This window comes from Rhinopithecus bieti, unplaced genomic scaffold (assembly GCF_001698545.2).
Source record: "Rhinopithecus bieti isolate Rb0 unplaced genomic scaffold, ASM169854v2 scaffold_9876, whole genome shotgun sequence".
Lineage (NCBI taxonomy): Eukaryota > Metazoa > Chordata > Mammalia > Primates > Cercopithecidae > Rhinopithecus > Rhinopithecus bieti.
In genome coordinates this window covers 640,553-661,590 of record NW_016806295.1, presented here as the reverse complement: position 1 = coordinate 661,590, position 21,038 = coordinate 640,553, and the positions used below count along the sequence as shown (strand labels likewise).

General features: G+C 45.1%; 1 protein-coding gene across 1 annotated transcript in view; it reads left to right on the top strand.

Moving 5' to 3' along the window:
* Positions 1 to 21,038, top strand: part of OTUD7A (OTU deubiquitinase 7A) — a 185,362-nt gene that overhangs the window by 146,413 nt on the left and 17,911 nt on the right. The window contains exons 6-8 of the mRNA XM_017875400.1: positions 8,316 to 8,417; positions 11,177 to 11,304; positions 12,067 to 12,179. Coding sequence (XP_017730889.1) covers positions 8,316 to 8,417; positions 11,177 to 11,304; positions 12,067 to 12,179 — 343 coding nt within the window. The remainder of the gene's footprint in view (positions 1 to 8,315; positions 8,418 to 11,176; positions 11,305 to 12,066; positions 12,180 to 21,038) is intronic.

Below are 21,038 nucleotides of genomic sequence, written 5' to 3'. Positions count from 1 at the left end.
CATATCCTGCACCCACTTTTTGATGTGGTTGTTTGCCAAAACCCAATTTTATGCATTACATTTGGTTGTTATGGCTCTTTATTCACTTTTTAAAAAACGTTCTCTCTTCTTTTGTTTTTCATGAAAATTGATATGTTAAGATTCCCAGCCAGTTCATGTAGAATGCTCACATCTCATTGTTGAATGCCCCAGTGGGGTTAATTCCTCACCCTTCTCCCAAGTGTAGACCTCTGGGCCATATGACCCTGGCTTACTCTCCTTGTATCTGTAATAAAGGCTGGAACAAGCAGAGGCCCTGCTGATCTGCACACTCTGTAGGGATGGGAAGGGGAAGGCCCTGCTATGCCTAGACACTGGCAATGAACCAGGTTGCAGAGAGGGACAGTCCAAGGGAAAGGAATTGGGGTGTGGGGAGGAAGGAATATGGGAGGAATGGGATAACGTGGATTTGAAGCACTTGCTCGTTATATGGACCCATTTGATAGCCCCTCCCCACCTAGGAAAAACAAGTCGGGAGTCTTAAAGAAGAATCCTCAGTCTCTACTGCAGGGGAGAGGCCAAGCGAGTGCCTCCCAGAACCAGTGGCAGAGGAATAAGCATTGTGTACAGCACCTATTCGTCAACATTTAATAGTATGATTTATCTGAAGATTTGAATATATAATGTATTTTTAAATACTGTCTTCCTGTGATATAATGAAAAAATTGCCAAATTCATGTTGGTGTTACAGCGAGGGAGGAGGGAATGAGAATGAAATGGGGGAGGCAAATAGAGGGAACTTCAGTTTGTTCTTTACTTGTTTTTCTTTTATTTTACGTTGAAAGGAACTTGTTGGAGAAATATGGCAGAGGAGTGACATTCATTTGGTTTTGAGGGATGAGTGTGTTGCTCTTGGCATTGTAGAAAATTTGAGCTCCACTGCTGCTCATTATTCAATAATACAGCTTTTGAAATCACATAGGTCAGAGAAGTTAAAATTGGCTTGTCACAAACTCAACCATAACAAACAAAATTAGACTGGCCTTCTTTGTGATCTGATTTTGTCCTGGATGTGTGAGGGCTCCTGTGAGGGTTCAGCGGATCGTGGGCAAGTTTACTTACTCCCTGTGAGCCTCAGTTTCCTTCTCTGTAAAATGGGAATAACAGCCCCTGACACAGAGCTAGTTGATTTAGTGAAGGTCCTGCAGTGAGCAGGAGAACACACTAACCCAGCCAGCAGGAGCTGAAACTGTGAGGTCATCGTTATCCCACACAACTCAGAGTCTGAAAACAGGGACGTTCATGGCAGGGCTGGCGGCTGCACAGTGTTATGGAGGACCCAGGCACACATAGCACCCTGCTCTTCTCTCCCCAGCGGGTCAGTGCTGGCTCCATCTGGGGATGCAGTATAGCTGTGGCCACATCAGGTCACACATCCTCACACTACATCATTCAGGGCAGCAAGAGAGAGCCCCTGATTATGGCCCTTGTGAAGGAGGAGCAAGCCCCAGCAGGCTTCCTGTTACATCTTGTGGGCCAGGCGACAGCAGTCCCTGGCAAGGGGGATGGTATTGCACAGATCGTCTTAGACGTATGAACACTTGCACGTTGCCCCATGGGGCAGGCAAGGAGGCTTGCCTGAAAAGCCCCAGACACAAGCAGGGCTCTGTCAGCGAGGATGAGAGGGAAAAGCTACGGGGTGGGCAAAACAACAGGGTCTGCCACAGAAATGCAGACCACCTGCCTCATTAGCATATTCCCTTTCCCTCCTCTCCCTGATTATCTACTCCTGTTCCCTGTACTCCCTGACGGCTGCCCAGAGCACTAGCAGCTGAGATCAATGCAGAGGATAAACGAGGCTGCCCACTTTAGTGTCAAATGTGTTGGGTTTCCAGGTGTTACAGCCATTCTGTTTAGTTTTATGCCTTTGTAAGCAAAGATCTTGCCATTTTATTTTACTTTGTGGCAACCCAGTTTTACTATATCCCAGCCTGGTTGTTATACACACTTTTTAAAAGTCAAGTGAGACAGGTTGCTATTTCACAGCCTAGAGAAAAAGAAGTGACTAAGTAACTACATGTTTTTTCCAATGATGTCCACAACAGTCCATCCAGTGGTACTGTCAGTTAAGGCCCTTACTTGCATCTCTCAGTTAGCTTTAATAAGGTGACTTGTAGTTGATAAGAATATGCCAATTAGTTAGCATAAGCATTAACATCTTCATATAATAAATAAATGTCTATTTAACTTTGTAGTGTTAATTTTAATACATGCTTTTGTTTAGAATTAAGGGCACAGTTATTTTTTATCAGTAATGCCACTTCTTACAATGGAATCACTGAATCTTAACCAAAAAGCACTGAAGAGTCGATAGGGATTCAGTTTAAACAAATAACCAATAAGTTTTATTATATTAAACTTTATTAATATCACAATACATTAGGCAATAACTCTCTGACTCTAAAATAAATATACTTCTGAGAGCCTTAATTTTCAAGCATTACTTGCAGTCTTTATCCTTCATATTTCATTATTTCTATTCTGAGAGCAACAACACCTTTTATTAAAATTAGATTTTTTTATTTGTACAAATTTATGGGGTACATTTGAAATTTTGTTACACGTATATAATGTGTAGTGATTGAGTCAGGGTGTTCATCACCCGAGTACAATGCATTTTTGTTAAGCAGAATCACCCTATTCTGCTATCAAACATTCAATGTATTCCCTCTATTTTACTGTATGTTTGTACCCTTTAACCCACTTCTCGTCATCCTCCCCCACCACTCACCTTTCCTAGTCTCTGGTATCTGTCTTTGCACTCTCTACCTCTATGTGATCAAATTTCTAGCTCCCACATATAATTCAAAACATGCAGTATTTGTCTTTTTGTGCCTGATTTATTTCACTTAGGGTAATGACCTCCAGCTTCATCCATGTTGCTGCAATGAATGACATCATTCTTGTTAATAGCTGAATGGTATTCTCCTGTGTATTTACACCACGTTTTCTTTAGCCATTGACAGATGGAATGTAGAAATGTAGAACATGTTCTGCTTCTTCAATTGTTCAAATCCTATTAATAGTTCTCTCTTTTTTAAAGAATTTTTTATTAAAATACTGTTACAACTTATTGGAAATATCTGTTATAAACATTCTCATTTGATTGAAGTTCCCAAATTGTTGAAGGCCCTAGGGAGGTGCATGTTATATTTCATCCTCCAAATAAAAACATACATATATATGTCACTATAAGTTTCACATAACATTAGAAACTTGATACAACCATTCATAAACTTGAAGCAATTTTAAAACAATTTTAATATTATCCAAGAAGTAACATGTCAGATGACATTTGTGTCACCTGCCTAACACGTAAGACACCATCATTAGATGAGCCAGGCTATTTATCCTTTCCATAGCCACAGTCTTTCGAAAAGCAGCCATGAGTGCAGGTGCACCTGTCATCAGGTTGGATAGAGTCTCCTGTGGCCATCAGCCTGGAGATTACCTTTGCCTCTCTTCTGTGCTGTTCACCCATTTCCCTCCTGTTTCCTGTATTTCTCTGGTTTTGGTTTCCACCATCATTTTGTGGAGTACATTCTCCTGAAGCTTCCTGAGAAAGAGTGAATGAAGATGTCTTGACATGGGTTCACTAGAAAACAAAACCCAAGGTAACTCCCAGTGGCTATTTCAGAGACACAATCCCAGATGTGTTAGCAACTAGTTTTATTGAGAAATAAGGCTGCTGTGAATTTCTTGTATTAGTCTTATGTTTTCACTTCTCTTGGGTAAATATTCATGAGTGGAATTGCTGGGTCATATGGTAAAGGTAGGTAGTAGTCTGTTTCACACTGCCATAAAGATATTACCTCAGACTGGGTAATTTACAAACAAAAGGGGTTTAATTGATTCACAGTTCAGCATGGCTGGGGAGGCCTCAGAAAACTTACAATCGTGGTGGAAGGGGAAGGGGAAGTAGGCACCTTCTTCACAAGGCAGCAGGAGAGAGAGAGCACAGGGGAAACTGCCACTGTTAAAACCATCAGATCTGATGTGAACTCACTCACTATCATGAGAACAGCATGGGGGAAACCGCCTCCATGATTTAATCACCTACCACCTTCCCTTAACACATGGGCATTATAATTCAGGATGAGATTTGGGTGAGGACGCAGAGCCAAACCATATCAGAGTATGTTGAATGGTATTAGAAATTGCCAACAGTTTTTCTAAAATAATTGTGCCATTTTACAATCCCAACAGCAAAGTATGAAAACTCCAGTTGCTCCATGGCCCCTTGGACATCTGTGCTAGTATGTAAAATACAACTGACCCTTGAACAGCACAGGTTTGAACTGCAGAGGTCCACTTCCACTTATATGTGGATTTTTTTCAACCAAATGAGGATCAAAATTACAGTATTCACAGGATGCAAAATCCATATATATGGAGGGCCAACTTCTAATATATACAAGTTCCACTGAGTCAACTTCAGTATACACAGATTTTGGTATGTGTCAGAAGGGGAAGGGTCCCAGAACCAATCCTCTGCAGATACTAGGGGATGACTGTACCATTGATTTGTGTATATTGATCTTGTATCCTGTGACCTTAAAAATTGCTTATTTGCTATGTTTTTTTGTAGCTTTCTTATGATTTTCTGTGTGAACTATCATGTTCTCTGCTAAGAAAAATAGTGTTATTTTTTCCTTTCGGATTTGCGAATACAGATTTTATTTCTTTCTCTTGACTTATTTCACTGGCTAGGACTTCTCATACTATGTTGAATAGCAGTGGAGAGAGGGGGCATCCTTGTCTTTTTCCCAGTCTTAGACGTAAAGCATTCAGTCTTTCACCACTAGGTATGATGTTAGCTATATGCTTGTGTAGATTTTTTAAATCAAGTTATGGAGATCCCCCCTATTCCCAGTTTTATGGGAATTTTTAATTATGAGTGAGTATTGAATTTTGTCAAATGCTTTTTCTGCATTCATGATATGATTATGTGATTTTTATTCTGTAGCCCATGAATATGGTGAATTATATTGATTGATTTTCAAATATTAAACCATCCTTGCATCCCTTGGACATGGTATATAGTTCTTTGTATATGTCACTGTGTTCTACTTGTTTATATTTTCTTATGAATTTTGCATCATATTCATGAGAGATGTTACTCTGCACTTTTCTCTTTTTGTACTTTGTTTGATTTTGGTATCAGGGTAATGTTGGCTATTTTCTGGAGGAGCTTGTATAATGTTGGTTGTTGTTAAGTATACTTCTTGGTATAACCTTTTTGGGAATTGTTCTAGTTGTTACATTATATACACATACTTTATGAAAGTCTATTGGTATTGACATTTTACTACTATTGGCGAAGCATATAAACCTTACCTGCTTTTTTGCTTCTTTGTTCTCTACCATTTATAATAAAATTGTTTTCAATATTTATTCAACATACATTGAAACATATAAACAGATAGGCAATGTCGTAATTTTTGCTTTAACCATCAGACATAATTTAGAAATCTCAAGAGGAGAAGGAAAGTCTATTGTATTTGCCCATATTTTTGTTCTTTCCATGTTCTTCCTTCTTTATGTGCCAAAATGCCTTCTTTTATCATTTCCTTTCTGCCTAGAGAACTTCCTTTAGCCGTTTATTTAAGGTAGGTTTGCTAGGAACAAAATCTCCTAGCTTTACTTCATCTGAGAATATATCTGTCTCTTGCTTATTACTGAAGAATATTTTTGCTAGCTTTAGAATTCTGGGCTGACAGTTATTTTCTCTCAGCACTTAAAATGTTATCCTGGGTGGGCATGGTGGCTCACGCCTATAATTCCAGCACTTTGGGAGGCCAAGGCAGGTAGATCACTTGAGGTCAGGAGTTCGAGACTAGCCTGGCCAACATGGTAAAACCCCATCTCTACTAAAAATACCAAAAATTAGCCAAGTTTGGTGGTGCATCTCTGTGTCCCAGCTACTTGGGAGGCTGAGGCAGGAAAATCACTTGGGTTGAACCCAAGAGGCAGAGGTTGCAGTGAGCTGAGATTGCACCACTGCACTCTAGCCTGGGTGACGGAGCAAGACTCTGTCTCAAAAAATAAAAATGTTATCCTGTTTCCTTCTGGCCTACATGGTAGCTAATGAGAAATCCACTGTCTTTAAAATTGTTTTCCCATATAAGTAAGGCGTTGTTTCTCCTTGGCAGTTTTTAAGGTTTCTTTCTTTGTCTTTAGTTTTTAGAAGTTTGACTATGATATTTTGGCATGAGTTTCTATGGGTTTTTTTCCATTCAGGGTTTGCTGAGCTTCTTGAATCTGTATGTTTGTTTGTTCATTTGCAAAATTGGGAACTTTTAGTGATTGTTTCTTTGAGTACTTTTTAAGCTGTATCCTATTTCTACTCTTCTACAGGACTCCAGACTTTTGTCACAGTCCCACATGTTCCTGAGTTGTGTTCTGTATATGTGTGTTTTTTTTTAGTCTAATTTTTCTCTATTGTTCAAATTGGGTAATTTCTATGTTCTACCTTTATATTACACTGATTCTTGTTCTCTTCTCTCCATTCTGCTTTTCAGCACATCCATTGAGTTTTTAAAATCAGATTTGTATTTTTCAGTCCCTATTATATCTGCCCATATTTTTATTCTTTATTTTATTCTATATTTATTCTTTATTTTATTCTTTATCTATATTCTCTGTTTTATATCTTCTGTTGTTTTGGTAAGACTTTCTATGTCTTTACTACATTTTCTGTTTTTCCATTTGTCTTAGGTATGTTTGTAATTGCTTGTTGAAGTATTCTTAGGATGACTACTTTTAAATCCCAGTCAGATAATTCTAACATCTGTCATCTCAGTTTTCATATTTTTTCTTGTTCTGTTTGAAATCTTCCTGGTTCTTGGTATAAGTGATTTTTTTTTTTTTTATTTAAGAGGGTATATATTGGGTATTAAGTTATAGGACTCTGGGTCTTACTTAAATCTTGTGTTTTAGCAGACCTCCTGACGCCACTCTGGTAGGTTCAGGGGGCCATTGCCTGACAACTGCCAGAGGGTAATTGAAGTATAGGTTCCCCCTCTGCCCCTGTTGATACCTGGGGAATGGGCTTGGTACTTCTTGGCAGGGGTACTCCCTAGCTGAGAGGAGGCGGAGATTCTCATTACAGCCAGATGAGTGTGAAAATCCAGGCTCCCTATCTGTCCTCTGAAGATAGAGGGCAAGGTGCTTACTACCACCCAGTAGGGTTGAGGTCTTGGCATTGAACTCAGCCTTCTCTGACACTCTCCAGGCAATGGAGCAGGCAGTGATGAGCACTTTGTTACAGCCTGGTGAGGGTGGAAGTCTAGGCTTCCCACTAGACCTTTGCTGGCAGGGGTGGTAGTCGGTCTATAATTTTTTCTGCGGTATTTGGCTGGAATAGAAGAGGAAATGTCTAAGCAGCTACTGTCTTGCTAAGCTGCCCCTTTCCTGGTGTTCTGTCTAGAGAGAGCATGCTTTTTCTTTTCTGTCTTCTTTCTGTTTTTTTGTTTGTTTGTTTGTTTTGGGGTTTTTTTGTTTTTTTTTTTTTTTGTTTTTTTGGTTTGTTTGTTTGTTTGTTTGTTTTTTGTGGCCTGCTCTCATTGGTGTTTCTAGGTTCCAGTTTCTACAGTATCTAGTCTGGGATATGTTAGGCAAAAAGAAACTCCAGGGAACCCACCATTATGTCATTCCTCAAGTCTCAGGATCCTAGCTAGTCTGCCACTTTGTCTCCAATTTTCAGAGTCTTCTAATATGATTTTATACATAATTTTTTCAGGGCTTTTCATTGTACTTAGTAAGAGGAATAGGAAAAAGTACATCTGCTCTATCTTCCCTGAAGTAGAAGTCTCTAAATGTAAATGTCCATGGAATTTAACATGACTGCACCTACAGAGCTATCATGGTTTTGATGAATCAAATGAAATATGAACTCTACTTTCAAAGGTATGAGTGCATCAAAAAACCTAGATGGCGAAAAGAAAAAATAGCTTTCAGGAGGGAAAGCTGTATTCAAGGAAATGACAGAGAAATTTTTTATCTTGTGTAAAATACATTTTCAGATTTAAGGAGAGAAGGTACTGGCCTTGAGTTTCTTAATGCTCATGCTAATTGATGGGAGGATTTGGCCACTTCTTGTCTTCAAAGGGAAAAGAAATCTGTATTTTATTTGAGGAGAGAAGTAACCATACTGTTCCCCCTTTCTACTGAAACTTGTAGAAAATCTATCCCTGATGTTTGTGCCTCCTTAGCAAACACCCCCAATGGCCCCTGCCTTTTCTGGGATCCTGTTCTAAAGTGAGCTTCTGTTCCAGGTCGCCTGAACTGGTGGTCCACTGTGTGCACAAGCTGTAAACGGCTTCTTCCTCTGGCCACGACAGGGGATGGGAACTGCCTTTTACATGCCGCCTCACTGGGTAAGCTCTGCAGCACAGACAGAGGGTAGCCAGGCTCCAGGCCTGCGCAAGGAAAGACATATGCTATTGAAGGAAAGACATGTTATTGAAGGAAAGATATATGCTAAACAGAGTCACCCATGTCACTGTCATCTGGGAAAGTCCCCAGGAGATAGAGCTAACAATCCTGGCCCTTCTTGTCAAGTAGCTTGCGGTTGGTAAAGAGACAGAATACACATAAGAAAAGACCTGGCGTGAGAGAAGGAGGCCTTAAGCATAGCCACAGGGATGGGACTTAGAGACTATTGCCTGGTACAAATAAAAAGGACTTCCTGGAGGAGGTGGGATCTTTACTGAAACTTGAAGAACTTCAGAGACTAGAAGAGGACATTGCAGGCAGGGAGGCCCCGCAGATAAAGCGTAAAGGCAGGAATGGACAGGGTGTTTGGAGGGTGAACAAGGTAAGGCTGGAGCAGGAAGTTTTGGGAGCAGTGCATGAGGCTGAGGAAATGAGGATCCACTATATTGACAGCAGTCAACAATTGGCCTGGACTAATGGAAACAGACGTAGGTACTGCTCAGATAAATCACAGGGGAGTCAGCATACTCAGAATAGACCGCAGAGAGATCAGCAGCTTGTCCAACAGGCACATGAGCTTCCCAATCACACAAAGCCACACAACACAGAAATATGTGGATAATTGAGGATCATCATCGACTTTCTGGAACCTCAGTTATCCCTTTAGGCCCAGCATTAGATGCACAAGGCCGAATCCATTTTGATAGGTGAGTCTGGGTTTGTACCAGGGACCACCAGGGCTGGTTGCTCACTACCCACTCTGGAGGATAGTGCCTCTCCAAAACACATGACCCTCACACAGGAATGCGGTCCTTGGTCAAACTCGCATCCCCAACAGACGTGGCTTTAACTGGGTGCTGTGACCTACCTCAAGGGCCAGCCCCCAGACCTCTGTCTCTTTGGACCTGAGTGAGGCCTAATCAGCAAGAGGTAGGTGAGATAAGACTGCAACGGGCTTCAAGGGAAATACATCAGGGTTTTGGAAGGGTCCCAGAGGAGGATGGAGACCAAGAACAAGGGAAACATTCCCCAGACTTGACCGGCAGTGAGGAAAGGCAAGGCACCCACTTACCTGCTTCATCTCCATGTCATTGGAGCACACTCTGCTTGTTGGCATTGCGAAAGTACTCCACATTCACCATGGTGAGAAAATGAAAATCAGTGACCCCCACCCAGCAGCGGCCACTCTTAACAGTCTGGTGGTGTCATCGTCTTCCAATCTTCTGTCTATTCTTTAGGTGAAATGATGATCTTGCTGTGTTCACAGTCTTGAATCCAACATTTTCCCTTATGACTTGAGAATTTTCCCTGCTGTTATCTTTCAGACACATGATTGTCAGTAGTTGGGTCATATTTCATCATAGTGGTTAATATTAACTATTCCCATATTATTGAGCATATTTTGCCTTGGTCTTTGTAAAACCTGGGGAAAGAATCTGAAGAATAAAGCTCTCATCTGTCTCAAACAGCAGCCTCATTATGAAGTCTGGATCGTGGAAATGCTTTTGTCCCTTGCATATCTAAGGATGCCCAGCCAGTTGAGCCTTTGAAAACATCAGTTCATGTTAACTCTCCTTCTGAAAACTCTCCAGAGGCTCACAGCTCCCTTGAGAGCCCCCTTTTCACTCTCCCTCTCCGCTCAATCCCACTCTAGCCATCTTTCCCTCTTGCCCTTTCTCAAGTACTGCCACCTCTGGGTATGTCCCTGGCCTTTCGCTGTGCTGGGACAGCAACTTGACTCCTTCCTCCACCCATTTGAGCCTTTGCTCCTATGTCTCCATTCATGCCACAGCAAATCTGCCTGCCTCACCTCTCCTCGTGGAACTGCCACCCTCAACATCGTACACTCTGTGCCAACCTCATGGCTGCCTCACTTCCCACTTCCCCACAACATGCACTCCATGAGATTTTAGGAACTTCATGTGTCCCAGTCACTGCCACACATATTGCTAGCACCTAGAATGAGTGGGTGGGTGGGTGGATGGATGGATGGATGGATTCCCCTGTGCTTTCCCTTGCAGTCAGGGCTGCCCTTCTTTTGAGCACTTCTCCCACGAGTTGGGGTTCTTGACCACATCTGAGCTGCCAAGAGCACATTTTCAGAGATGGTTCGTTTCCCTCTATATCCTCCCAGCACTTGACACAGGGTGAGACCCTCCCGCTGGTAAGCAGGCGCTCTCTTGTGGGCCTGGTGTGTGCAGTGGTGTCACTGACACTCTGTTTCTCAGGAAGCTGAGATGCCTCAGGGCTGGAGATGAGGGAAATGGCAGGCCCTGGAGAAGCCAGGATGCTAATGGCCTCCCTTGCCTGGAGCCCTCCATGAGGACACTGGACAGCCTGTCCCTGTCCCCTAGTCAGTCCCCCACCCAAATGTAAGACTTGGATAATGACCATTAGGTCCTCAAAGCAAACCAGCAACATTGAGAGTAGGTTGCCAAGGGCGCCAGAGAGGAAAAGCACTTGATTTTCACCCACTATTATTTTGCTAAGAACAGGATGTGCTGCTTCATTCACCTCCTTGCCTTAATGGGAAGCCTCAGGAAGAAGCTAGAAGGGAATTAACAGAACCGCTGAGTAAGGAGGCTGCTCTGCGTGCAGACAGGAGGCCCTCCCAGTGGGTCGTGGTAGTTTGCATCACCTCTGGCTTGTCTTTTCCTCACGTCCTTTCTTTCCTGTGTTCTCCATGGCCTCCTGGCTCCAGGAATGTGGGGGTTTCACGACCGGGACCTGGTGTTACGGAAAGCTCTCTATACCATGATGAGGACGGGAGCCGAGAGGGAAGCCCTGAAGCGGAGGTGGAGGTGGCAACAGACGCAGCAGAATAAGGAGGTTGGTATCCACTGGCATGGCCGGAGGCCGGGACCCAGGTCAGGTGCCGCCTCGGGCCATGGTCAAGTCCAGAGCATGATCCCTAGTTCCCAGACTGTCTTATGAGGGGAGGCAGAAACAGCCCCTGGGATCAGGAAAGTCTCCTGCTTTTAAGCCCATGGAGGAGGAGCCTGTTGAAATAGCAGAGTCCTGGCAGACAGCAACTATGCGTCCACTTGTGCTTTCTTAAGGCATGATTATGAAAGCTGTCTACCTTCATTCCCAAAAGCATCCTGGCTTGGATGATGAGTTCTATATATGGCCGCCTGCTGTCAGGTGCAGCCCATGGCTCTAGCCCCTGTGTGTGAGCTCAGTCCAAAGGGATTCCCAATTGTCCCCAAGCATGGTAAACATGAGGACCTTGCTCTCCTAGAAGAATCTGCCTGCTTTCTGACTGCGGTTGATCCATTATCCCTTTAAACTTTGTACTGGCCAGACACAGTTAGGTGCATGCACAGGTTAATGCTCAGTCATCCCCAGCCCCTGAGAATGACCCTTGTTGGTGGGCAGATTCCCAACAGCTCTGGAATTAGAGCTTGGAGCTTTTGAAAATATAGTGTGCATAGCAAAGGTGGCCAACAGGGTGCAGTTAGTGTAGTTGGTAGCTACCTAGAGATGTGCCTGGCCTGGGTCCCAGTGAGGCTGGTCTGGGTTGGGAGGGTGAGGAGAGGAGGGCAGCACAGCTGTGGCCCACCCGCCTCTGAGCCAGTTCCCCTCTGCCAGTCAGGGCTGGTGTACACGGAGGAGGAGTGGGAGCGGGAGTGGACGGAGCTGCTGAAGCTGGCCTCCAGTGAGCCGCGCACACACTTCAGCAAGAACGGTGGCACAGGCGGGGGGTAAGTTCTGCCCCTGCTCTCCCCAGAACTCACCTCCAGCTCCAGGCCACCCAGGGCTACACACAGCATGGGTGGATGGCACGGGGGAAATGTGGGACCCTCATGCTGTGGAAGACAGAAAGATTCCAGCTTTCCAGCATTAGCTTCAAGACAAGGATGCACAGAAGGACTGTGGGTGATGACTGGCCCCTGCCAGGTGCTGGTGGAAGGGTACGCAGCCCCCATATGCACTATGCAGGCAGAGGTGAGCTCACATGAGCTGCCTCCAGGCCACTTGAACATTGTTATGCAGACCAGGTGAGGTGTGCGCCCTCAGGGCACAGCTGGCCTCTGGAGGTCACACGTGATGGTGAGCGTTCCCACACATTGCCATAGAGTGGACCTGGCTCTGAAGTTTGGATTTTCTCCCCAACTAATTAATTTGTGGCTTCAAGGAGTCACCCTGAAAGCAGAAGCTCATTAAGCTAGCCTGGTGTTTCCCAGATGAGCTCCGTGGATATTTTATGTGTTCCCAGCAAAAAGGCTCCACGTCTGTGCATGTTTAGGACTAGCTTGTTCCTACAGAAACACCTTGGATGTTCTAGCGTGGAATGAAGAGTGTGGCCAGACCAACGGGGCAGCCATAGAGCCTTGACCATGGCTTATTCTTCAGTTCGTATTCTCTGGAAACTGAAAGCAAAGGTGTTGCTCCTAGAAAAGGTCTCAGCCAAACATGAGAAAGTGTGAGCAGTAACCCAGGGAGACCCACAGAAGGAGGATTGCATGCAGCTCCAGGCTGCCCTCAGGCTCATGGGCCCTGCAGCGGGCACCTGGGTCCTCATCCACCCACCAAGGCAGGGCCTAGTGCCTCATGGGTCAGCTCTCCCTGGAGGCCCTGGCTGGAAAAGAGGCTCCCACAGAGCTGCAGCAGCAGCAGTGGCATCTGAGACCATGTTTACAGATGAGATCGTTAGAAACCCACGTACGCTGGCACACCCTTCCTCCATGTTTTAAGGCTATGGTATGTCTGTACCAACAGTCTGTCTTGGTAGGACATTTGAGGACAAGCATTCTGAAGACTCGGTCGACTGGAAAACTGCTCTCTTACTCTGCACGCCTCCCAAGTCCTGCCTGTGATGGGTCTTAAGTGTTCCTCCACGTCGTTTTCACGGTTGCCTCTCTCCCTCCTGCCACAGGGCAGACGCCTGATACATGCTGGCAGACTGGATCCAGTCCAGGTGTCTCTGCCAGGGACAGGGAGGAGTGGGGAAAGACAGCAGCAATGATGACAGTATCACAGGTGATCATCACATACACGTCTCCTGAGTACCCCATCCAGGAGGACCTTCCCCCAAGGCCCCATGGCTGGTCAGCCCATCTGACTCCTAAGGCCACAGCCTGGTCCCCTGCTGCCTGCTCCCTGGGGCCCAAGGGATTCAGATGCTAATGGGGACATAGGGGCCACTTGGTGTCTGTCCCTATCTCCCACAGAGTCTGAGTGATCAACTGTAATCTAACAAAAGGATTAGGTCCCTTTAGGAATATCCAAAATGGCCCAGACATTGTCCCATGTAGTAGGATAGTCTGGTCCCCTCCCCCTGGAAGCCACAGTTCTGGTTGCCACATCACAAAAGAGAAGGAAGAACTCGGGGAATGGCCAGAGAGGGGAAACTAAACCAAGGCTGGATGGGAGTGACCCCATCAGAAAAGAATGGAGAGGTGAGGTGGGAAGGTTGGATGGTGTTGGGGGAACAGAAGGAAGGAGGTGAGCACGGGTCAGGTAGGGTGGGGTGGGGTCGGGGAGACCATAAGAGGGACCCGTGCTGGGTCCTCTATCCCCTCATTTCAAACCCTACCTCACAGGCCTCCAGTACGCCTTCCACAGATTGGAAAACCGAGCCTTAATGGGATTAGATCACTGTTCCAAGACCACAAAAATGATAAATGGAGGAGCCAAAAAGTCAAAATGTAGTCTGATCATTGTAGAGCCTCTTGACCAGGCTCCACAGCCCTAACGAAATCCCTCAAATACAGCAGAGTTTGTAGAACCTCAGGTGACAGATCAGCCTGCAAGTGAAACCACCACTCTGGGCTTCAGATGGTGACGGGAGTGAGGACACAGCCACCCGGTCCCCACAAAAGCCACTGATGCTCAGGTTGGAATCCTGTGCCAATGATGCAGGAGGCACTTCTAGGGTTTCAGCAACAGATGTTTCCAGTGGAGAAAGAAAAAGGCAAAAAAAAAAAAAAAAAAAAAAAAAAAAAAAAAAAACCCTCAGAAGAGGACAGAGCACATGCAATAGGAATCTATCTAACAGTGTTGCTTCTGTAGCTGGATACCTCCTTGCGTTACCTGGAACCTTTGCATGGCCAGGCAAGGAGGGAGGCCTATGGGACCCGGCATAAAACGCACATTTTCCTGGGAATAGGGAGTTTTGGCTGAGTCCCATGGACTGGGGTAATGGGCAGAGAGCGCCTCAGCAAGGCACCCGTGCAGCTGTGCAGGACTCGCCAACAGGGTGCTCTAGAGCAGCCAACTGCTCCAAGAATTCACTTGGGGTTCAGAGTCCACAGAGAGGCCTTTGTGTCCAAGCACAGTGTGCTCTGCCTTTTGCCTGTGTCTTCTCTCCCCGTGTTGAGCTGAGAGGTGTAGGGCGTCATCTGTGGGGCTTGAGAGCTGCAGAGACGAGTTTCTGACGCCTGACTGAAGGGCCTGAAGGCAGAAACTGGCGAGCTCAGGGTTCATGGGGCTACAGCAGGCTGTGCAGGCCAGGACACGTGGCCGTAGGGGATGTAAGGCCAGGATGCTGCGAGCTGTCCGAGGGCCAGGCATGGATTCAAGGAGGAGGCCCCAAGCAGGCTGGCTTCAGGACTCACCTATGGTGGGGACCACACAGAAGGCCAGTCCCTGAGGCCAGGGCTGAGGGTGGACACGAGCAGTCAGTGAGAGGAGTCACCACCGCAGCCCAGGGACCTGAGGACACAGCCCCTCAACTGGCAGAGAGCTCTGAAGACCCACAAAAGCACTTCCTCAGACAGCAGGCCAGAACTGGGACCTCCAGCGAGCCCAGCGGGCCCTGAAGGAAGACAGCAAGAAAGACTTTGCCAACCTCCTGCCCCTCCTCTCTGCCTGTGCTAGCCCCACAGGGGACACAGACGGCAGCCAGAGAAGGGGAGGAGGCAAAGGGTGAAACAGGGAAGCCAGCTGGCAGCTAACCCAATCTTTCAGGAGGCTCAGACTTGGGGCTGATAGCCCCCTGCACAGAAAAGTGACCAGAAGAACCGCACAAAATGTCCAGGGTGCCACCCGGGAATAGGAAAGAGTAAGTTAAGGGAGAGCTTGCGGGCGTGATGGCGAGAAGGACTAAAGTGGCCTCCTTCATCCCAGCCTGGGTTCCCCAGAACCTGTTCCCCACGGATGAGGGTAAAGGGGTACAGTGCGGGCCCTGCGTCCTGCTCGGAGAGCCCCTGGTATGGAGGCAGATGGGGCAGCCTCTGTTCTATTGGTCCTTGACACAGATGATGGCCTGGAGTCATTTTTAAACCTGTTACTTTCCCAGAAAGCGTCTATGTCACTTATCTGAAGAGGTCAGAAGGGACCAGAGACCAGGTATGGGCATGAGCTAGACCCATTTCCTCTCACTGTGCCTCCCAGGACTCAGTGGCCAGGCCCTGGCCACGTGGGAGAACCAGGCCTTCCCTAGGGCTTGGGGAGGGGTTAGTGAGATCAGATGGGAATTTGAACAGTGTCATCTACTGAGTCCATGTTATGCATCAGGCAGTCCCATGAGCTGTCATTATCATCACCAATCACAGATAAGGAGGCTGAGATTCAGAGAATTAGATAATGTATTAGTCAGGGTTCTCCAGAGAAACAGAACCAATAAAAGACGTATATATAAAGAGATCTAATGTAGGTATTGGCTCACGTGATTATGGTGTCTAAGAATTCCCACAACCTGGCATGTGCCAGCTGGAGACCCAGGAAAGCCAGTGGTGTAGTGCAAAGACCCAAGAACTGGAGAACTGATGGTGTGGGTCCAGTATGAATCTGAAGACCTGAGAACCAGGAGTGCCGAGGGCAGAAAGTCCATGTCCCAGCTCAAACAGGTCTGGTTATTCTGTCGTCCTCCACTGTTTTCTTCCCATCCGTGAATAGATCAGATGAGCCCCACCCACATTGGTGAAAGCCATCTGCTTTCTGCTCTCCAGCAATTCAAATGCTAATTTCATCCAAAATGCCCTCGCAGACACACGCAGAAATAACGTTTAACCAGCTGTCTAACCATCACAGGTTAGCTTCCAACGTCCAATAACGTTTAACCAGCTGTCTAACCATCATAGGTTAGCTTCCAACGTCCCACAGGCTGAAAGATACAAAGCCAGCACCTGAACTTAGAACTGACCAAAACACCTAAGCCCACACTCTTGACAAATGGAGACCAGGCATGAGGAGTAGGAATCAACAACTTATCTTGACTATGGTGAAAATCATCATTTTTGTTCTTTAAACTTTATAAAGAACTACTTATTTGTTTTCTGTTTGATGAGAAGGGTTAAGTGGAAGCTGAGAGGCCAGTTGGATGGACAGAGAGGAAAAGAGAGCAGAGCAAGGGGGGCCTTTGGGGGACCCTCTGGCAGCCCCCGGGCATCTTCTGTCTAGGTCCTTAACTTTTCTCACATGCTAACCTCCCTGCTTTCTCTTTGTAGTTGAGTTTCTGAAATTTCACTGACAATGTGTTTGCTGCATTTCTTTTTATTAGCATTTTTCAGAAGTAGTTAGAATCCCAAGTGATTTCCTAGCACACAGTCTGAGAGTTGTCAATTTCGGTCAGTCTTCTGAGGAAAAGCAAGAGGCATTTTTTTCCTGGGAGATGCCCACACCACAGCCTGGTGCTCCCAGGCCATGGGTTGGCCTTGTACAGGAAAGGAGGCATTCTTATGTGTATTCCTGAAGGTGCCATGACTTCCACCAGCAGACCAAGCAGAAAGAGCATCTGCTAACGAACGTAAGGTGTCCTCACTCTGTAGATGTGGGACCCGGCTCAAAGTTTTAAAGACATTTCTCATTGAAAATAAGACCAAAGTTGACTCTCTGTCTAGGGATGTTCCTCAAGTAGGAGCCTTCCCTGATCTTCCTGTCTAAAGAATCCACCTTTTATCACTGTACTGATAGTTTCTTTTTTATTATTTTATTATTTATTTAAATATGTTTAGGGGATACAAGTGCAGGTTTCTTACATGCAAATATCGCATTGTGGTAAAGTCTGGGCTTTTAGCATACCCATTACCCAAGTAGTAAGCATTGTACTCAATAGATAATTTGTCAGTCCTCACCCCCTCGAACCCTCCGGCCTGTCATAGTCCCCAGTGTCTGTTATTCTACTCTGCCTGTCCATATGTACACATTGTTTAGCCCCCAGCTATAAGTGAGAACAGGCAGTATTTGACTTTCTGTTTCTGAGTTATATCACTGAGGATAATGGCCTCCATATCCATCCATGTTGCTGCAAAAGACAGGATTCCATTCTTTTTTATGGCTGAGTCATATTCCATGGTGTGTGTGTATATATATATATATATACACACACACCACATTTTCTTTATCTAATCCTACATTGATGGACACTTCGGTGGTTTCTATCTCTTTGCCATTGTGAATAGTGTTACAGTAAACATGCGGGTATCTTTTTGATATAATCAGTCATTTCCCTTTGGGTATATACCTAGTAGTGGGATTGCTGGATTGAGTAGTAATTCTGTTTTTAGTTCTTCAAGAAATCTCCACCCTGTTTCCCATAAAGGTTGTATGAATGTACATTCCTACCAACAGTATGTGTTCCCTTTTCATCATATCCTCACCAACATCTATTTTTGTTTTGTTACATTTGCTTTTGAGGACTTGGTCATAAATTATTTGCCTAGGCCAATGTCCAAAAGAGTTTTACACAGATTTCCTTGTAGAATGTTTATAGTTTCAGGTCTTACATTTAGGTCTTTAATCAATCTTGAGTTAATTTTTGTATATGGTGAGAAGTGTGGGTCCAATCTCACTCTTCTGCATATGGCTATGCAATTTTCCCAGCACTAAATGAATAGTGTTATTTCCCCAGTGTATATTTTTGTTGGTGTTGTTGAAGATCAGTTGGTTTTAAGTATGTGGCTTCATTTATAGGTTATATATTCTGTTCCGTTGATCTATGTGTCTGTTTGTGTGCCAATACCATACTGTTTTGTTTACCATAACCTTGTAGTACAATTTGAAATTAGATAATGTTATACCTTCAGCTTTGTTCTTTTTTCTTAGGATTCCTTTGGCTAGTCAGGCTCCTTTTTAGTTCCACACGAAATTTATTGTTTTTTCTAATCCTGTGAAAAATGACATTGGTAAGTTGATAGGGATTGTATTGAATCTATAGATTATTGTAACAATATAATCATTTTAATGATGTTAATTCTTCTAATCCATGAGCATGGGATATTTTTCCATTCATTTGTGTCATCTATAATTTTTTTCTTCAGTGTTTTGTAGTCCTCCTTATAGAGATCTTTCACCTCCCTGGTTAAATATATTCCTCGATATTTTTGTAGCTAATAAATGGGATTGCCTTCTTTTTTTTTTTTTTTTTTTTTTTGAGACGGAGTCTTGCTCTGCCACCCAGGCTGGAGTGCAGTGGCCGGATCTCAGCTCACTGCAAGCTCCGCCTCCCGGGTTCACGCCATTCTCCTGCCTCAGCCTCCGGAGGAGCTGGGACTACAGGCGCCTGCCTCGTCGCCCGGCTAGTTTCTTGTATTTTTAAGTAGAGACGGGGTTTCACCGTATTAGCCAGGATGGTCTCGATCTCCTGACCTCGTGATCCGCCCGTCTCGGCCTCCCAAAGTGCTGGGTGGGATTACAGGCTTGAGCCACCGCGCCCGGCCGGGATTGCCTTCTTGATTTAGTCCTCAGCTAGATTGTTACTGGTATATAGAAATGCTACTGCTTCCAGTATGTTAATGTTGTATCCTGAAACTTTACTAAACTCATGTATCAAATATAAGAAGTTTTTGGTAGAGTCTTTATGGTTTTCTAATTATAAAATCATATCATCAGCAAACAGGGATGATTTGACTTCTTCTTTTCCAATTTGGATGCCTTTTGTTTGTTTTTCTCTTGCCTGACTGCTCTGTGGGGACTTGCAGCACTATGTTGAATAATGGTGAAAGTGGGCATCCTCATCTTGTTCCAGTCCTTAGAGGAAAAGCTTTCAACTTTTCCCCATTAAGTGTGCTGTTAGCTGTGGGTTTGTCGTATATGGCCTTTATTATGTTGAGATGTGTTCCTTCTATGCCTAGTTTGTTGAGGATTTTCATCATGAAGTGATGCTGAATTGTATTGAATGCAAAAATCCTTGACAAAATACTAGCAAATCAAATCCAACGGGACATCAAAAAGATAATACACCATATCAGTTGGGATTTATCCCAGGGATGCAAGGATGATTCAACATACACAAATCAATGAATGTGATATATCACATAAACAGAATTAAGAACAAAAACCATATGGTCATCTCGATAGATGCAGAAAAATAACTGATAACTTCTTATTTGATCATCTGTTAGTATCTCTCCCTACCTAAACCTGCATTCATGGGCACACATGGGCAAGCATGAGCATGCTCAGCACAGTGCTAGACCTGTAGTGGATGATCAATAACTATTTGTCACATGATTGACCTCAGCTTATTGATTCTAAGCGATAAGATAAGCCTTGTTCCTCAAGCCACACTGGCCACTGCTAGAAGTATCTTTCAGAGCCTAAGATCCATTCAGTCCCTTCAGAGCACTGGGAGGCCCCCATCCTTCCATCTCAGCTTCCCAGGCCATAGCTCTTAGCAGAGCCCCTGCTAGACTGTACTGTGTCGTTGGAGAGTCTTTTGTAAAAGGTGCCTGTCTGGGCAGGCACAGTCCTTGACCAAGGGCAAAGGCCCATAGAAGGACATAGGCTGGGTTCAGCCCCTTGAGCCTCCTCAGACTGGCTCTGCTCTGCAGGGCCCTACCTGAGAGAGGAGTTGAGGCACACCACTCAGAAATGCTGTGCATGAGATCTGTGCATGAAGAGAACCTTGCACCTGTGAAAAGGAATGAGGACCGTCCCCACATATTGTGCTGTGGGTGTCTCAGGATGCATCAGGAGGAGGAAAAGGCAATGGTTGGAATAGCGAGTATAAACTCCTACCTAGAGGTGGGAGGATGTGTGCATACAGTTTATGCGCATCTACTCACATTCATACGTGTGCACACATGTGCACTTACATTTTTTTTTTAGATGGAGTCTTGCTCTGTCACCCAAGCTAGAGTGCGGTGGCGCGATCTCGGCTCACTGCAGCCTCCACCTCCCAGGTTCAAGCGATTCTCCTGCCTCAGCCTCCTGAGTAGCTGGGACTACAGGCGCATACCACCATGCCTGGCTAATTTTTGTATTTTTAGTAGAGATGGGGTTTCACCATGTTGGCTAGGATGGTCTCAATCTCCTGACCTCATGATCTGCCCGCCTCAGCCTCCCAAAGTGCTGGGATTACAAGTGTGAGCCACTACCGCGCCCGGCTAATTTTTGTATTTTTAGTAGAGATGGGGTTTCACCATGTTGGCCAGGATGGTCTCAATCTCCTGACCTCGTGATCTGCACGCCTCAGCCTCCCAAAGTGCTGGGATTACAGGCATGAGCCACCGCACCCAGCCTTACACTTACCTTTTTTTATGGAAGGGTACACCAAAAAGCAACACCTATGTCCCCATAGGTGAGGTGACTGCAATTTATCATCCAAACTGGTTCATTTGGGGAAAGGAAAGTGGGCACTAACCACTTGGGATGTGTGCACAGGACTTTCCCAAGCA